Source organism: Solea senegalensis, linkage group LG11 (genome assembly GCF_019176455.1).
Source record: "Solea senegalensis isolate Sse05_10M linkage group LG11, IFAPA_SoseM_1, whole genome shotgun sequence".
NCBI classification, from domain to species: Eukaryota; Metazoa; Chordata; class Actinopteri; order Pleuronectiformes; family Soleidae; genus Solea; species Solea senegalensis.
In genome coordinates, this window is record NC_058031.1 from 9,073,121 (window position 1) to 9,091,936 (window position 18,816).

The following is an 18,816-nucleotide window of genomic DNA, read 5'->3' on the forward strand; positions in this document are numbered from 1 at the left end:
TGTGCTAGAAACTGCAAATTGACTGCAGAAGCATTAGTCTTGTTTTTTTTTGGGGGGTGGAACATTTTAAATTTGTATAGAAGTGTTAGAATAATAGGGGAATATGTGGAGTTTATATATTTATCTTATTATTGATTGAAAAAGTAGTTAATATAGAAGATTAGCTTGTGGAATAGAATGAAATTGAATTATGAGACCAGTGAAAATGCACAGAAATCTCACCCCTGGACACCCCCTGCTCTACTGGATTCAAACATGGTGACTGAAGTACGCCGGTGAATATTATATGCTCATGAAGCCATTTTGAGATTACTTGAACTTTGTGATATGACAACATTATCATGCTGGTCAGTGGATCGGCCTGCGGCATCCAAGTGATGATTGATTGGTGCTAAACGACCCTGATTATGCCAAGAATCCAATCAGCGCATAGTTTTAGTGTATTGTTAAATTCTGATGAGGATGAATCATGTCGACATAATGAGACTGTCACGACTCCCCTTGATCCTGTCCCTCCCTCCCTCCCTCCCTCTCTCTCTCTCTCTCTCTCGCTCTCTGCATGTGTGAGTTGGATGAGATGCTCATGTGCATGTGACTGCAGGTTTGCATGACTGAGTGTTCTGATTGGTCCTGGAGAAAGGTTTGTACTTTTTTCTACTTTAAGACGCCTGATCTTCCCAGCTGCAGTGGATGTATTATCTCAACCCTTTAAAATGGTTCGCTGGTGAGAGCATGGGAGTTTGGAAGAAGGAGTCATTTCATTCATGTTTGCGATCAGGCCTGGATGGAACTGCGACAAAGTTCTAGTTAAATTATTTTTGCATGGCAACAACTGTCTTGATCAGGTTAATATGGTTTGTTCTAATGAACAATAAGAAAAACTTTGCCACTGTATTTGAATGTTATTTACTCACTTACTTACTTCCTCATTAAGTGCTTGGTGGGAAAAGACTGTGCGGATGGAAAAACTATTTCAATAATGTCTACAGTAGATTATCAACAGAAAGAAATAGTCTGACATGCAGAAACATCTCATTATTGCCTTTATTACGATTGTTGTTTTTCATCAGTGTGAAAGGTGGTAGTTATTGACAGAATTGCTTATTCATTTAGACATGAAAAAATAGTTTAAATAAATATATATTATACATCAAAAGAACTGAGAGCAAATGTATATCAAATGTAAAATGCACCAGGTGGTCTGTCCCTCTCTGTGATGGTCGTGTGCCACCCTGTGTTTGCATGCAAGACTACACTTTTGGTATTGAGCTGTCTACCTGATGTGTGGTGGGGGAAGCACTTTCACCTAATAGAGAAACTGGGTTCCCTTAATTCAGCCTTAAACCAAGAAACAAAAAACAAAAAAAGTAAAAAGTGTTTTTTCCATAATATCATTGCCTGCACTGCTACATTTATCACATGCTTTCACTCTTTTTTTCTGAACATTTTAGCTGTGATGAAGGTGTAGGTTTCCTGAAGATTCCCTGATTCTCTTTGACGACAACAGGATGTAAACAAGACTAACAATGCATCTACACTTCGGATATAGATATATATATATATATGTATGTATGTATAAAAAAAAAAGAAATAGCTTCTTAAGGACAAACACTTTCTTGCTTAATGCAGAGATATGGAAGTGATAAGGTAAGCATATTCTTAAAGGGAGTGCAGACGCAAAAAGCCCTCATGCTGATGATGTACAGATATGTGAGGTAAAATTGGCAGCCATATGATACACAGCATATGTTATTTGTTATTCTATGTGCTTCATATCTGGTTACAAATGAGTAAAAACACATTCCCCTGGGTCAGGTGGGGAGAGTTAAGGGTTCAGAGTGATTTGCTCCTGGATTAGTTTTCAGTCCCATTTTCTCCTCAAAATCCTCCAGCAGATTCAAAAGGCAGTGCTCTGTATCATCCCATAGGCTGTAAACAGTTTTCGCAGGAGCTCTTTCTTCTCCGTCTCAGGCAGGAAGCACGACTCTGCAGACTTTATGTTCTACGAAAAGTCAATTTAAAAACAAAACAAAAAAAGTGTGCTGTAAGTTTCTAATTAGTTTCAAAAACGGAGCCATATCGGTGTTATTGATTTAACATAATTGTGCTTATTTTCCCTGGTCTTTCTTAGGGCCTTTTGTCACAGCCGTCATGTAAGCAGCAGTTCTTCATCAGCGAGGACACCGATTGGCTAAACACGGATCAATTCACAAGGCAGCCTGTGAGTAGATTTGTGAAGAAGGCTACTGCTGCATACCAAACTTACAGTTGCAAACGCACATTTGTTTTCACCCTCTGACAACTCGGCTGCACACTGCTTATTCAATATCTGGTTATTATTACACACAAATCAGATCAAATTCTTAGTGGATTGTAAAGCATCTTAATGTATGTTTGCCCGAGGGAATGCAGAACAGAGTTACTACATATTTCTACAGCTTCTTTGTCAATAATGGGCTGAGTTGGATGAGAACACCTTTTATATCACTTTCATAACTGTAAAGTAAATAGTAGTAATAGTAATTTAGTCAGTTAGAATAACACTTGCCTACTGGACCTTTTTAAAAACTCACTAATTAAATCACTTTTAATACAGCACATTGTGTTTTACCAAGGGTGAATTCCTCCTCAAGTTGCCATGGTGATATTGCTAGTCCAGTTGAGTGTATAAAATCACAATGAGGGTGATCTTTAGAAATGCTGGTGAGCAGATTTTCTGTCACTTTTGTGCCTGTTTCTCCGTTGCTAAGCTAAATTCATTACAAAAGAAATAATATTTGAACTCACTGCACATGTAAACCTGGTGAGACCGGTGAGTAACACTGTTTAAAATACTCCTTTCTTTATTTCTATTGTTTTACATTTTTATTTTTTGAATTACCGAGGCCTCTATGTGCCCAGTTTGAATGTCCAGTGTGTACTTTGGCAAAAATGTTATATAAAATAATTATACTAATACCTTTACTGTCTACAATGTACATTCCACATTCTATTTATTTTTTTATAGACTTAGAGTTAATATCTTTATATATTGTACATTTTTGGTAATGCATGTTTATTATTTATTATCTCTATCTTTACTGTCTTTGCTGCTATAACATTGTAAATGTCCCCACTGCGGGACAAATGAAGGACTATCTTATCTTATCTTACAATGTGTACAATCACCTGAAAGAATGAATTGTTTACATTACCGTAGACTGACATAAGGAGTGCGTCTTCTCTACGTTCCCTGCCATGTTGGACCACCATGTTTTTAAAGCTACCATAAGCCGTGTTTCCACTGAGTGGAACGGTTCGTTAAGGTATGTATTTTTTTGCGTTTCCGTTCTCCCAACCGTTCTATATGTCAGTACCCTTCTCTTGGGGTACCAGACTAATGGTACGGTACAGCAGATTGGGGGACAGAAAAGCGTCACTCCCCTGCGACCGGTATTTTTTTAAACGCCCTGCAGTCTATTCGTATACAAAGCTTGAAACAAGCTGCTGGATGTCCTCCTTCACTGTGCATTGTATCGTGTTTGATGTTGTTATTCGCTGTTGTCGCAGCGGTACGACATCGCGCAAAATAAGCAAGCCTGACCCAGGGCTTCACCGTTCCAAACTGTACCGTACTGTACCAAACCAAACTGTACCATGATGGAAACACGGCTTCAGGCTTGGAAGGGAAGGGTGAGGTAAAGAGACATTTAGCTGCAACATGCAGCTTCGCCAGTAGAGGTCGCCAAATCCTACACACTGTACTTTTAAGCGCTTAAGCTCCTATTTCAATACTACTATGAACTACTCCTTTAATTATTGAAGCGTTTGATCTCACCACTCGTTTGAATTCCTCCTCAGTGAATCCCATGTACTTTTGCGCTGTGGCGTAGTCGAGGTGCAGGGTTGAGTTGAAGATCAGAGGGTCATCGGTGTTTAGGGAGTAGTTAGCCTTGTCCTTCCTGAACCTGCACAGAAAACAAAAAAATGCACAAATTCTATTTTAATGCAAGTTCATCACCAATGTGTCATCATGTTTAAACAAAGAAAGAAAAAAAAGTCTCGCTCACGTGATGGCGGGATGCTTCGTGAAGTCCGAGTCACAGGCACCTGTCAGTTTACTGGAAATAGGACACACCTGCAAACAGATCAGGAAAACCCAATAACCAGCTGTTCTACTTCTAGTTGTGGTATTCAAGTGTCCACTAGAGGTCACTGTGTCACCACTTAAGATTAAGCGACTGGCAGTGAACTGGATACAATAAATAGCCTTGACTAAATGTCACTTTAATGATGACAATACCTAACATGTGATACTGAAAAGCCCATAATTAATTTAATCAATTACAAACCACTAACCACTCTAATTAATAACATGTTCAAGGAAAAATGGTGAAAATGCAACAGTTCCTCACCTCAAAGTGCATGTTTTGAGCTAACAGTTTTTTGTACAGGGCTTGGTCCTCAAGTGTTCTGTAACCATGTCCAACACGTTCAGCTTTAAGCACTTCCACGGCCTAAAATACGAGACGGGGTCACAAAAAATATCTTCCACATAGTCATACATGTCAGCAGAATTTGCAGGTTTATTTATAGAGGCGCACTTGAAGCTGATGTAGCATTGGAGGATGGCTGGCTTACAGAGTGATCACTTTATTTGGCAATGAGATCATACTGTGGATAGATAGATTGGATGAAAAGACAATGAGGCATAGCAGCTGGGATATAATCACATATATGCACATCTATCCAGTTGTATGTATGTAATGTAGCTTGTACATTGGTTGCCAAACTAATTATCCAAGTAGATTTAAGACTTGTTGACACAAACCATGGCCAACAACAAAAATAAAACAGTTCTCTCTGCTGCTTTAGTAATGTATGCTGTTGCAACTTGAACAAATTGTTTCATTTACAGTTATTTAGTCAGACAATTTCTCCACCACTCACTTCAAAAATGTCCTGTGTTAATCTTTTGAGCAACTCACCTCCTTCACGACAGAGGCCGGGCCCACCTCTCCTGCATGTACCGTCCTGTGGATCCCACAGCGCACCGCTTCCTGTCGGGGGGGGAACAATCATGGAGCACGTGAGCAACCGAACAACACAACCAGCACATCTAACGTTTACATTAAAGCCACTACATCATGTGCTGAGGTGTTTTAACACATTTTACTTTCTTTTGTTTGGTTCAGTGGCCCAGAGAGAAAATAATATCTCCCAACATCATAAAACTAAACTAAGACGAGACTGACCTCTAGTTTGAACATGGGTTTCCATTTGAGTGTTGTTAACCTTGAACAACAGTGTAGCTTGCTGAATTTGCACCCATGTATCAGGAAGTTACATATTCATGAAGATAACCTTCAGTATTCATGTGGACTCTGCTCTGTCTCTTCTGATTCTCGTTGTCAATTGAAGAACATTTCAAAAATCTAAAACTAGATGCTTTAAAAACCATGTCATCATACAACTACATGCACACACCATGAGGAATTAAGTACATTTCTAATTATGTCAGTTCACATACATTCCCCAAAAAAGAATGAATAATAATTTGATTTTATGAATAATTAACAGTCAAACAATATAAGAGGTATTATGACACACTGGCTAGTTATCATGATATATGCAACATCCGCTAATACTATACTTATAAACCACCACGCAACAACACTGAGTCACATCGACTTCATGGCCAGTCTATGAATTATTTACCAACTGCATGTTTAACACACACCACTTAACCAGTGAACTTGGGGCAATGAAAGTATGTGAAGAATTTCTATTGCACACCTTCGTACCCACACAGGGGTTCACCTTTGCTCGCTGCCACAGAAAACACATGAAAAGTGTATCATGAATTAACCCCGCACACTCTAGCCCATACTACAGCCATGAAAACAACTGCTTTCAGTTGAGATTGATCTCTCTCTCTCTCTCTCGAGCACTGCAGGGTATTACGTGATTCATCTACATCATTTGTGATTTCCTGACAGGCAGAACTGATTACTTGTGTTGGGCTTTCTCTGAATTAATCAATAAATCGTGGCTGAAAACCAAATCAGATTTTTCTGAGAAGCTTTTTGTGTTAAGTGGAAATTTGGTCTGAACATTAGCTTTTGTTCCATACCGTGTTGTTACAGGCAGTAGTAAATGTCGATAAGTTTCAAACCCCTGACAAATAAGTTCAGAATTTTGGAAACTGATTTGTTTCATACGAGCAGATGAAGCGACGGCAACATTTCACTCGTAAATCAAGACAGCTGCAAACAGGGTGTGACTGAAAACTGGAAGACGAAGGGTGCAGCAAACAAATAATCTTACATTACTTCGGTTCGCAAAGACTAAACAGAGGCAGAATGATATCACCAAAAATCCCCAGGCGTGACACACCTCAGCTTTGAGACTTCATTGGATGTTAGAGAATGAGTAAAGTTTGTTAAGTGTGAGGTATCACACTGTTGACATCTCAGAGACATACATTAAATACATCATCTGCGACATCTAGATATGAGATATTTCACTGCATGGGTGAAAATAAAGAAAGACCTTTAACTACATTTCAGTTGGGAACAAACGGTTGGACAAGCAGACGGACTTTGCCATCCCTAAAGCCATAGACCAAAAAAAAATCCAATGTAATATTGCCACAAAGCTAAGCTTCGTTCACTTTCTAAGGATTTCTCTTAATTGTTGGACTGGCTGCAGCCTGTGGGAACACAAGGTGGACTGTGTGCCTGTAAAACATGTGTGTAACCTCCTAATGACATAATACAGCATCAATAAAAATAATGGTTGCAGTAATTAAATGCCACCATACACAGTCTTCTTACAGTAAGTGAAATAATACACTGCTTTATTTGTTTGAGTGGTCCCAATAATTATAATTAAAGCAATGTAAGATCACAGACTTAAATGAAATGGTAATGAGCATTACCTCTAATTGCTGCTGTTGCAATAACTGCTAGCGCTACGGGCTAATTCAGGAAAGTGATTAAAATATAAAACACAAATAGAGTTCTTTTAAGTCTTTTTTAATCTCCGCAATGCTTTCTGTTGCTACAGTATTATGTTGACGGCTCAGGAATCTCACCTCATAGGCCTTTCTATGGCCTGGATTGGCTTCACAGTTGAGTGACTCGTCACCTGCCAGATCTATGGCCACCACTCCCTCGTGGCGATATTTCTTACACAGCTCTACGATGTCCATGGACCAGCCTGTAAATATTCAAGCAAGCTTGTTTTACTGCACAGTGCGAAGATAGAGCGAGGACACTTGTTATTTTAAGGCGACTATGTTATATTACAGTATGTGAAGCAAAAATGTACGACAAAAGAGGGAGAGGGTCGAACTGATTGTACATGGTGAATAGCTGTCATTGGTATTTCCCAATACTATTTTAACTAGTGTATTTTTAGGGTCTGCTGAAAGCCATGCATATCCAAAACATCTGGTGATACTGTTGGTCTGCCAATTCAGAATAAATTATCTCGACAACAAATGAATGAGTTGCCATGATTTTATGCAAAACATTCATCAACAGACCTCTCCTCTAGTTCTATGTTCACATACTTCTAATATCCTAACTTTAAAGCAGAGTGTGCCGTATCTGCACTAACAGGATGAGTCCCAATCCCTACATTTCACGATAAACACCAGTTATGCAGATGCATGATTTTCACTGGATTACAACAATATGTAGTACAGGTTAGTGTATTGTGTTTGGTGCTCCTGCTTGTCATTTCATAAGTGAGATTGTGAGAAAGCACAGATTAGACAGTACAAAGGATCCTAATCTCATAAAGTGGTTGTGGCAAACAGGAGCATGAACAGTTCATTACTTGGCATGTGGCGCATGCAGCATAGAATGGACCTGGCTTTGATATTGAAGGCCCTCTCCCCCTTGCTCAGGCCCTCGTTGACCAAGTGCACCACCTCATCTGGGCTCAAGTCTCCTCTGAGGAAAGGAAACAGTGTGAAAGGAATCATTCAGTGAGGTAAACTAAACTTTTCCTCTCAACACAGGTTTTACCAGTCTGTCTTTATTTATAAACACATTCCTTAAATAAGCAATAATGCGTATAATGTAAGTGTGACACATGCATATAAAGACTTACTCTACTTGGTTCCATGGTAAAGGATCCACTTTGGTGTTAGCCAGAAAATGTGGGCTGTATCTAACCTCAGCATAAATCACTCCTTCCTTCGCTTTGTCCTCGACAAACTCATAGGCTATCCTCTTTATGGCCTCTCTGTCCCCACTGTAAAAGAGCAGAGAGAAAACACACACATACACTAAATAACAACACCCTCTGATAAACTTATCTAAGCAATAATTAATGAAACCATTACTACTGCTGATACATTATCTGCACAGAAACTGCTTTCGAAAAGAGCAGTACTAGAATTAGCACACTAATGTGATTACAGTGTACTAATCTCATTAGGGTGGGTTGTTTGACCCTTTGGTGTGACCAAGTGTCTTAAAAAAGACACTTTATATTTTATTTAAGCGTTGCCTTGTGGTCACTATTGTAAAAACAAATACACACATACTGTATATGCTACACTGATGAAAGAAAATTACAGTTATGACATTGTGTGCCACTAGTTTAATGTGCTTTGACCAGGTCCGTCCCCCTTGTATGTAAACTTGAAAAATGCCCGTTGACAACACACTCACTAAAGTAGACCACGCTACACCACAGTATAGTATAGTAATATTCATTATATGGTATAGTAGTAAATAACGTCTGCCATTAATTGTTTTGTTTATTGTGTTTGTATGTCGCCCTATATTCACCATATAACCACAACAAAACAGATTTTTTCTGTTGCTCTAACAGTGTAGTAATGTCACAATTTAATGTGTGTGTGTGTACAGTAGTTATTCACGTAAATATAGATGTATATAGGAAATGACGAAAAGGCAACCCTTAAAATTATAGCACTGAAGGTGGCGTGTTGATAAATGTGGGTGCACCGAAATTTTGTGCTGGTGTTTTAACAATTGTGTCACCGCATCACGGTATGGTTTAACGCATTAAACTCAACTCGTTCAAGTTAAATGTGAGATTTACGAAATACAATATATGCATGTCTTTTGGTGTCACAGGGCTACCATTTAAAAATATGATTAGTTGATTAATGCTCCCACATGTATGGATCTGAAAAATAAAATAAATAATAAATAAATAAATGCAGTCATCAACTTGCATTAATAATTTGTTACTTAACTACTTAATTACTTTATTCGCTGCATCCCTATGTGGTTAGGTCGAAGTGATCCTATCTTAAGCCTTGTTAAAAATGTAAATACAAGATCAGCTCCCAGGTATTTTAAAACCGGCCCTATTGCAAATATCATATTTTACAACTAAAACATTTTCACCGTTCTTAGTGTAGAGAACGACACTGTTTTTTAGCCTTTACAATGAAAATGAATGCTCATCGGTCTGAATCCCCTTTGTTCTCCAGGCCTCCGTCCCAACACACATTCACAACATTCAGTATGAACTAAACTCAGCGACTAAGTCCGCTGTGTTCAAGCTGTTCCGCTTTCAAGAGCCTTGATACAGAACGGTCCATTCAGCATAACTACACAGTGCAGTCCGGCCACAGACCGCCATTGTTGAAAGATTTTACGGCCATTGTACATTTGAAAGACTGCATTTGGTCCTTTCTGAACTGTTCAGCGCTGTCACTTGAAGACTAAATATAAGACAAAATGACACCTGAAAGGGTCCTCAAACACTTTCCTCTCCTTTTCAATTGGTCTCCAAGGTGACACTTGATCGCAGTAATGCTGTGTTCCTGTACTGCATTTAAAATCAACCCCTCCTTTTGCTACCGAATGAATGCATTTTGCACACTGAATAACTGCAGTCATGTCTGAGACCCCAACGCCATCAATCACAAACTTTTACAGCACACATAATTGTATTAAATGCACATGATAAATTGCGTGACTGGATTTTGACCCTCATTGTAAACTTTCCTGACTCTTAATCACTCGGATTCTGCTCTTTGGACTCCGCGTCACCTGCTCCATGGGAAAACATCTTTAGTAATTATGAGGCCGAGTCACTGAAAATTACATGTCAGCACTTACGCAACTACGTGCATGTACTCGGCGAACTTGCCCAGGAACTTCGTGAGGGTTGCGGGCTCTTGAAGAATGATTTTTGACGTCATCTCCTCCACCGTGTTTGCTGGCAGAGAGATGCCGCGTCTCCTAGTTTGAAAAAGGGGGCAAAAAAAGAGAGAAATGATTATTTAAGCACAGTGCTGAAATGTGTCACAATAATTTGCTTTCAGAACGGTTTTTGCATATTGAAGCCAGTGCCATCAACTTGACAGCTAAATAATGAGCCACTGACACCAGGATTTATTTGGACTAATTAGAAATTCTATTTCGTAAACACATACAGGATTTTGATTGAGTGCTTCAAAGATACTAGTTTTATGAGCCTACACAAAACATTGTGGTGACTTTGAGCTTATTGTTATAGAATCACGTACATTCACATTTTCTTTAAGAAGCTACAGAGGTAAAATACAAATGAAGGATCTTTTCTTTAAAATTTGGTCATTGAAGAATAAAATGAAAATGTTTCTAATAACTTGGAAAATATATTTAGCATTTCTGTGCAAACATTTCTTGAGATACCAGCCGTTACACTCTGTTATTGTCTTCACAACGAATTTGACATAACCTAAAGGAGCAAAGTTGTATTTTTATCGTCTTATCCAAACAAACATGCATATATGGCACAAGCACAAAACAAACACTTCAAATCCAATGTCAATATTAACGTGCTCTTGATGTGATAACTTACTTGGCAATGTCAAGAATGGTCTGCACCCTGATGGCTCCATCGAGGTGCACATGCAGCTCAATCTGTGAACGACAACCATGAAAAATACGCAATTAGTCGAATGGATGTTGAACAGTGAAGTGCACCCGAGTCTATGCAGTTCAAACGAGAGAAAAAACGGAGACATATGAGATACGGGTGGAAACAATAGAAGGAATCGCAGCTGCAAACTGCCATAAAACATGAAAGCACAACAGACACACAGAACTGAAACACAAAAAAGTCATACTTGCAATTAAAAATAGAATTCTTCTAATGTAGTTATGGACTTCAGATTCAAAGACATCCCATAACCACATTAAAATTGCAAGAATACAACAATAATTTAAACATTTACAACCAGATAGCTATAGCTCATCCAGAAACTTCACACACACACTCCCTAAATTGCTGCAATGGCCTTCTGTGTCCAAACAATAGCTTTTACAATCCTATTACTTTCCCATTAAGCACTAAACACATCAACTTAATACAAGTTATAAAACATTCAGAGCCATCAGGTCATCTGGGAAAGATGTACTCGTTGGTCCCGAATCAGCACAAACCAAGATGAAGCAACTTTTGGCTTGTTTGTTTTCCTCGTCTGTGGAACGAGCCGAATGGATGCCTGCTGAAACCGACGCTTTATTTACACTAGGGTTAAGACACGATCATTTGCTGCAGCCTTTAGACATGTTTTTGTCTCTGAGACGTACTTCCATACTTGCCTTGCGGAGTGCTAAAACCTGAGCTGTGTGCAAGTGAGAGCAGTGGCTGTGTAGCAGTTCGGTGTTTTGGCCGCAGCCCCTCATGAATGCAGTACGCATGACTAGGCAACGAGTGGTGAAAAGGCCAGGGGTGCCAGAGAGGGGTCAGAGAAGACTGAGTGTTCTAGCTCTACGCGCCGATGACACATGTAAAATCTCTGTTCCATCCTTCAACAGCTGAGACACAAACAGTCAGAGCAAGATTCAAGACATTTGTTCGTTGGGGAGTGGCGATGAAGAAGGAGGAAACAAACACAGTTAGTGAAATCAGCAAAAGAAGCAGTTAAAAAAATGATCCACAGCAGCAATTCATCAAGTGTATCTTCCTCTGCCTCGTGATGCTGCCTTTAAGGCCCTCAAACATCCTCTGACTGTGAGGGATGGGATTCCACATAAAATGCCCTATTATTAAAATGACATATATTAAAGGTTTGCTTTTACATCATATCTGATTAAGGTCGTTGCTGTGCTGATTTAAGAGAATTGAATATAAATGGGTATTTACATATGAAATAGCCATCAAGTACTCTAAAGCCATAGCACTTGGGAAAAGTAGTGAGCTAAGCAACTAGTTATTCAACGGTAAATTGAGCTTGACTGCACAGTCGCCAACACCCTGAAGAATGTAGCAAGAGAAGTTACACATACATGACAAAAGCAACTTATTACGTCAGAAGCTTCTTCATGTTGAAACCCCTTCATGTCCGGTTAATGCTTTCTTAGTGTTGAATGTACTTTAATTATCAGTCAGATGCGAGGGTTAGTTACAGTTGAATACAATCCTTCCAACAACAGCTTTATGACATACAAATCTAATGATATTATGAACTTGTGTTTACATGTTGCTCTGTGGAGATCGATGCCAGTCAGCTTGAATCGTGTCACAATTAGTCAGATATTTTCATGATGTGCTTTCACCGTGTTCTTTTTAGAGGAGAAGACAAACCTGTCAAACCTGTAGACAGAGTTAGAAAGAAGCTACATGACATAAAGACGCTTTTTCACTATCTTCCATTCAAAGAGTAAAAAGTAAAATCTCACGCTATGCCTCGCTCAATCCCTGCAGAAAGCTGTTACTCCCATTACTCACACGGACAAGGACATCTCCCCCCAGGTCTGTTCATACTCAGAGAAATGCGTTCCCTCTCCCAAGGCTGCGAGAAAAGAATGACGTCATTATTTTACATGCAGCACCCATTTGGGAATTCTTGCAGTTTGTTCTTGAGACAACATCTGGGCAGAACTTTTTTTCTTGTGAGGTGGTGTCCAACAAGTATTGTGCAAGTGGCCAAAAATTTAAAGTGGGTGTGGTTAATGTGAAATAGTTGTCTGTCCCTATGAGAACTTTCCAGGAGTTCAACAATTGAGTTTCTGTATGAAATGTCCTGGCCAGAACTAACTTTGTTCTTGTTCTAATCACCTAGAGAGAAAGAACACATTTCTGTCTTCTTGTGGAGTATGTACAGGCCTTTAGCCTTGGCTAATCTGATGTTATAGCAATGTGTTTTTGCTCAATTTAATCATCAGTCAGTCCACTTTTACTTGAGAACTGTTAAAATCTCAAAATACAGACTAGTTCTCAGCTATGGAGGTGAATTACTGATCGTATAATATGTTGCTGCAGCCGTTTTATCTTGTCAATCTGTCTGCTCTACCAATGCAACCTTAAATTCTGTGAGTCACAAACAAAAGATGAATGGAGTCCGATGTTTATGAAGTTTAATGGTCTGCACGGTAGCTCAGTGCCATATAAATACAAGCCATTTACCATGTCCTGCCCTCACTCTCTCCCCCTTTTTCTATCAGGAGTCGGCTCTTTTTTCTGTTCTTCTCTGCTTCAGGCATCTGCATCTCGGTAAGACACATTTTTGGCACAAAGACATCACAGCTGGCAACGTGTAGGAGCAGGTTCATCTTCTCGCAGGTGAGCAGGTAAACTGTTAATAAAGTGCACTGGAAGCTTTTTATATGTTGATACAGCTTCTGAGGTCGCGCGATGTTGACAATGGCTCCAGTGTATCATCCAGCCATATTTTTAGACACGCCGCAAGAAAATCCCGAACAGACTTGTTTTCAGTCTTTACTCCATAATTCTTTCTTTGTTTTCGTCCACTTTTTTCGAACATAATAAAGTGTGAAGAGGAGAAACTCTGCATTTGCTTCACACACACACACTGAAAGCAGCTGTGTACAGTGCATGTTTGTGTATGTCTGTGTACAGAAAAGTGTTATTTCAGACTGCTCAGAAAAAATAGCTTGTGTGGATGCTACGGTTCTACTTGATTAAAAAAAAAAGAAGAAAAAAAAAAAGAGCTGAGCTACAGAAAAGTTATATCTGATGTTGACACCACACTTCTGAGAAATGTAGTTTCACTGAGACTGTGGCTTCCCTGTGGGCAACAATGATTTCTGTGTGAAAAAAGGGAGTAAGCATTTATGGATCATTGCCTTAAAGCCAATGCATAGCAACTAACTGATAACAAAGCAGGCCCTTCCTTTTGTATTTACTTAACATGTCCCAACAACAGCTTTTGATCACTGTGTGTGACAGATAACCATGACATCAGATGTTTCTAACCAGTTGTTGACAACAAGAGGTGATGTGTGTTTGTGAAGATTCATTTGTTTACGTCTGTTTTTTCCTCTCAATAGCCTGGTGTTGGCCTGTGATAGTGGAGTACGGAGCTGTTCCAGACAAAGCACAGCTGGGAAACACATCTGCAACGTCAAGAAACACTGCAGCACAACACACACACACACACACACACACAGAGCACTTCCTGTAGGACATCGTGTGAGGTGAAATTCATGATAAATTTAACCTGCATTTCAGCAAACCCAGTGTGTTATTGAGCCTCCTGTTAATCATATACATATATGTACATATATATGTATATGTATATGCATATGTATATACATATAAATTTTTTGTATAGAGATTTTATAAAACAAAACAACAACAACAATAATCATAGAGGATACTAATAAGGGATGAGAATGTGCTTTTCACGCTTTTTATCTTTAAAATTGACATAAAATGCATTTTTTTAAATACACGTTTTTTTATTTTTTTAAGCAAATAATCAATAACTAGAAAAACATATTACTAGATTCACAGATAATAATTTACTCTTCAACATCTTGTACATATCTTACTATACCAACCCTTACTATACTGTGGTTATATTGAGTACAATCATGGATGTTGGACTGATGAAGGTCACTGTAGCAGTGAAATGACCCCATAGGTGGTTTCAGTTTTACTACAGCTGATCAATATTTAATAAGATTAATTCTGCGAGCAGCCACCACTCCCTGAGGACTCTCCTTTTACAATTCATGAAGCGTCGCTCACACTGTGAGTCCCTATCTCCCTCCACCTCGCTGTCATTGAAACAGTCATTTACTCTACCTTTATTAGCTCCGATGAGATTTGCATGTACAGAGATACATGCTCGCTTATCTTACAGGACTCCAAAGGGCATGGGTGAGTATACATGTCATGCCTGGGTGCCTGAGTTGCATGTCAAACTACAGTACATTACAGGTACTTTCCAGGCTTTTATTCTACAGCTCAATTGGCCCAAGCAGCCAATGGAACAAATGCCAATTACAGCACATGAGTTTTCTGTGTTTCTACAGCAAAAGGACATCAGTGAGTCAGGCATGTGCAGATTCTCCAAACGTCATTGAATCAGTGGTACCTGGATTTTTTTTAAAGATGTTTCACCTCTCATCCAAGAGGCTTCTTCACTTTTAGCAGAACAACTGAAATCTGACATCTAGAAAATCCATATGCTACTTGTTTATTGATTGACTTTCGGGTCTTCTTCTATGACATTTAACGGCAGCTTGCATCCATGATGTTGCATTACTGCCATCTTCTGGAGTTAGAAAGCTCCTGCACCTACCCAGTCCATCATCATATCTTACTCTGCCATGTTCTTATCTTCTGTCCCCTGTGTGGTCATTTAAAGCCAGTATATGGAATTCCTTTCATACCACAAGTGTGCTTTAATGTTGTTTTCTGTGTCAGTGTCAACTACAAAATAGTCAACGTTTGCATCCCATTGGTGCAGCTTGTCAACATTAAGACAAAGACCTCCCCCTTTTAAACACGGATATAAAACAGAAAGAAACGAGTAAGTCATTTAGTTTTTCACAAGGTATCATGTTCTGTGCTTTTTTTCTTTTATTAACGGGTTCCCTTCTTTGTGTCACACTGGCTCAAACTGTGTTTACGCATCCCAGCGTGCGCGTAAAATCACACACACAAAAACCCCCCGCGTGTCTGTCAATGATTCAGTAATTCACCGCGTTTCCAGTCTAAATTATAAACGCTACCAACTGGAGTGCGCTCGTGTCAGTGACGTACCTTTGGCTTGTTGAATACCACTTGGTCAGGAGAGTGCTCGGCCATGGTGGAGAGCTTAATGTGGCTGCTGGTGAATGTGCCGGTGCACAGAGCGCTGAGGAGTGGAGAGCCGACGCTTATCGCAGCGCGTCTGGCTATAAGCATGACTCAGATGTGGACACGCCTTTGTTCGTTCAACTGCTGTACAAAAAAAAAAAGGGAGAGAAAAAAAAAGGCACGAGCAAGTGCTGCAGCCGTACAACTCATAGAGAGAGAGACAGCGAGGAGAGTCCGCGGGTCCGTGCGCCTCAAACGTGTCGAGGACACTTCAGTAGGTTGAAGGATTAACGGTCCTGTTGAGCAGCAGCTTTGCACACACGAGAGCTTTACTGGGCTAATTAATTGCGTCAAACCATGTTATGAAACAAAATGTGGCTTTTGTGTTAAAAATGTTCTTTTGAAAAAAAAATAAAATAAAGGTTATACTTTACTGTGATGGATGAGAATATGTCACAATCATGGACCTGTGGAAGAAAGGTCTCTCAAGGTATCTCCTGTGAAAACCTAGGACCTTCAAAATATCCTCTTTGTGGATGATGGATGGTTTGTGGAAGTCACACAAACAAACATTTCATTCTGTGTGCGCAGGACACTCATCTTTCAAAACACACTCACCTCAGAAACTGTGTGAGCAGAACAGATACTGATATGTGTTTACATGTTTGAGGAGTTCCCTATGTCAGCTTTGATCTCTGGGTAAAAAACACTGACACTCATGTATCATGTATTTCTTTATTATTGTGTTCGTTTACTTCCCCATACAAAGTAAATATTGTATTACTGAGGAAGCACAGTTATTTGAATTTAACAACTTCACTAAAGACAAATATCTGGATTATTTAAATGATTATTTAAAAAAAAAAAAAAACAGTTTGTTTTTTTTGTTTTATGGTATTTTTTTAAAAAAAACTAAGCTAAACAGACACAGGCATGAGAGTCAACAATCCTTTCGTCTATGACACTGTGAACAAGCACGATTCCCCTAATCATACGTTTCAGATTTCACCCAAATAAGCCTATTGTCTTTGATTGAATTGATCTTAAGTCCTTGATAACATGGCAACACTGGTGAAAACTGGTTGACTGAATGATGTTGAAGAAAGCAGTGAGTTATTTCTGATGTTCATTCATACATAAAGTATCGGATAGCATTTCCTGCTTGCGCAATATTTTGAAACATCCTGTCTCGAGAGGATGCTGAAAGTAGTCATGTTTTTTTTTTTCTTCTTGACTGGGAGATTGTAATTCTTCATAATCAGCACATTCCACCGAGTCCATAAAAAAAATAAAGTTTATACAAAAGCTTCATCACTGACACCGATCAAGCGAGAGACTGGCTCCAGTCCATGGAACTCAGTGTGAGATCCTTGTGCTTGTAGTTTTTGGACTTTTGGCATCTTTAAAAATAAAATGCAAAAGTTGGGCAACAACATGTAGTAAATTATGTCTTTTCTGCATTTATTATGGTGCAATGGTTTCAGATGTGGTTAAATCCAGCCAAGCCGAACCACATTATTGCTGTTTTGCGTGCCTGTTTGGTCTGCAAAATTTGAAATGTGAACCAGCAGTGTCATTAAATGAAACCGACCCTGCCATAGACCATTACCTCGTCATGTTTGTGCTGGACTTGCTCGTACTTCCTTCGGCCACATTTGTTTTGTTTGCACATTTTTTTTCTTGTTTTCCTTAAACACAGGCATTGTTTACTTTCAAACAATGTGTTTGAATGAAGCCACATATGAAATATGATCGTGTCTCTCCCTCTGATCATGTTGACAGTGTCAGTGTTTTGTTGAGTTCACATTTCACCCGTGCATGTGTGTGCAGACATTGTTTGCTACTGTGTGCGCACTTCCTCACTTTACATCCCTTTACTCTGTGCTATTATACAGATTAGGTGCTTTCGTGTCCTCCAAGGTCTAGAAGTGTCTTATTATTGATCAATCTAAAATTCTACAAAAGTCATGTTACTCAGGTTAAACTGAGTTTTCAGTGGCCCTGCTTATTGAAGCTATCCAGTGTTAACATCACATGTGTCACAGGTTTGTTTACTACACGACCCTCACGCTGTGTTTTTGTCAATCAGCACCACCCTATGGTTGTAGCTCACATTAGGCCTGGAGTGTTACATGAACCCAGAGGCAGTGTAATTTGATTATGATACAAATCAATGGAAAACATTGAAAACGAGTGCACACCCAAGTATCCACTCACTCATCAGTGTTTTAACAGTTGGCCGTTAGGGTTCCAAACCACGTTAATAAAGATAAGGGGGATTGTGCAAGCAGTGACTCTTGACATAAATGAGTTTTCTTATCTGGGTTTCCCCTGTGCTTGCAGTTTTTATTTAGAGATAAACCCTTAGACTCGTTTGAAAAAATGTTTTACAGAAGCGGAAGAAATAAAAATATGTAATAGCTGTTTTTCAGCGCGTGAGAACAGTTGCTTGAGGAAAAAAAACCCAATACAAAGAAAACCTATTGTTGAGAGTTTCTTAGACCTTAAGTACAACACGCTCTCATGTGAGTGTTGAATGTCATATTCTAAAACCTTGGGCATTGATATGCTGCAGAAACACACCACTCGCCTAAGACCACTTTCTATAACAATGGATCTTGGCAGCGGTGGTGTGTTCCCCCCCCACCCCCCCTTCAACCACCAGAGTAAGACGACCTGATGTTGGGGACATGGGACGGTGTTCCAGTTCAAGCTCACGTTGTGGCTGAGGTCAGAGGTGCATTTCCACAAACCATTACCTTGTAGACCACATAAACATAAACATATTTAAAACAGTAA

At 39.3% G+C, this 18,816-nt stretch overlaps 1 protein-coding gene across 1 annotated transcript; it reads right to left on the reverse strand.

Moving 5' to 3' along the window:
* Positions 1-1,030: 1,030 nt before the first annotated feature.
* Positions 1,031-16,150, reverse strand: ada (adenosine deaminase). The gene is made up of 11 exons (XM_044038497.1): positions 15,982-16,150; positions 10,822-10,883; positions 10,095-10,217; positions 8,101-8,244; positions 7,825-7,940; positions 7,076-7,200; positions 4,968-5,039; positions 4,395-4,496; positions 4,050-4,117; positions 3,818-3,947; positions 1,031-2,002 (listed from the first exon to the last, which is right to left on the reverse strand). Exons 1-11 carry the CDS (start codon positions 16,123-16,125, stop codon positions 1,898-1,900), a joined length of 1,191 nt encoding a protein of 396 aa, XP_043894432.1. The 5' UTR covers positions 16,126-16,150; the 3' UTR covers positions 1,031-1,897.
* Between the last annotated feature and the right edge of the window lie 2,666 nt (positions 16,151-18,816).

Coding starts and splice junctions, on each gene's coding strand:
- ada (XM_044038497.1), bottom strand. CDS start 16,125: ATGCTTATAGCCAGACGCGCTGCGATAAGCGTCGGCTCTCCACTCCTC. Junction 7,201..7,824: donor CTGCATGCGCCACATGCCAA/GTAATGAACTGT, acceptor GAATATTTACAG/GCTGGTCCATGGACATCGTA. Junction 2,003..3,817: donor AGGAGGAATTCAAACGAGTG/GTGAGATCAAAC, acceptor GACTTTTCGTAG/AACATAAAGTCTGCAGAGTC.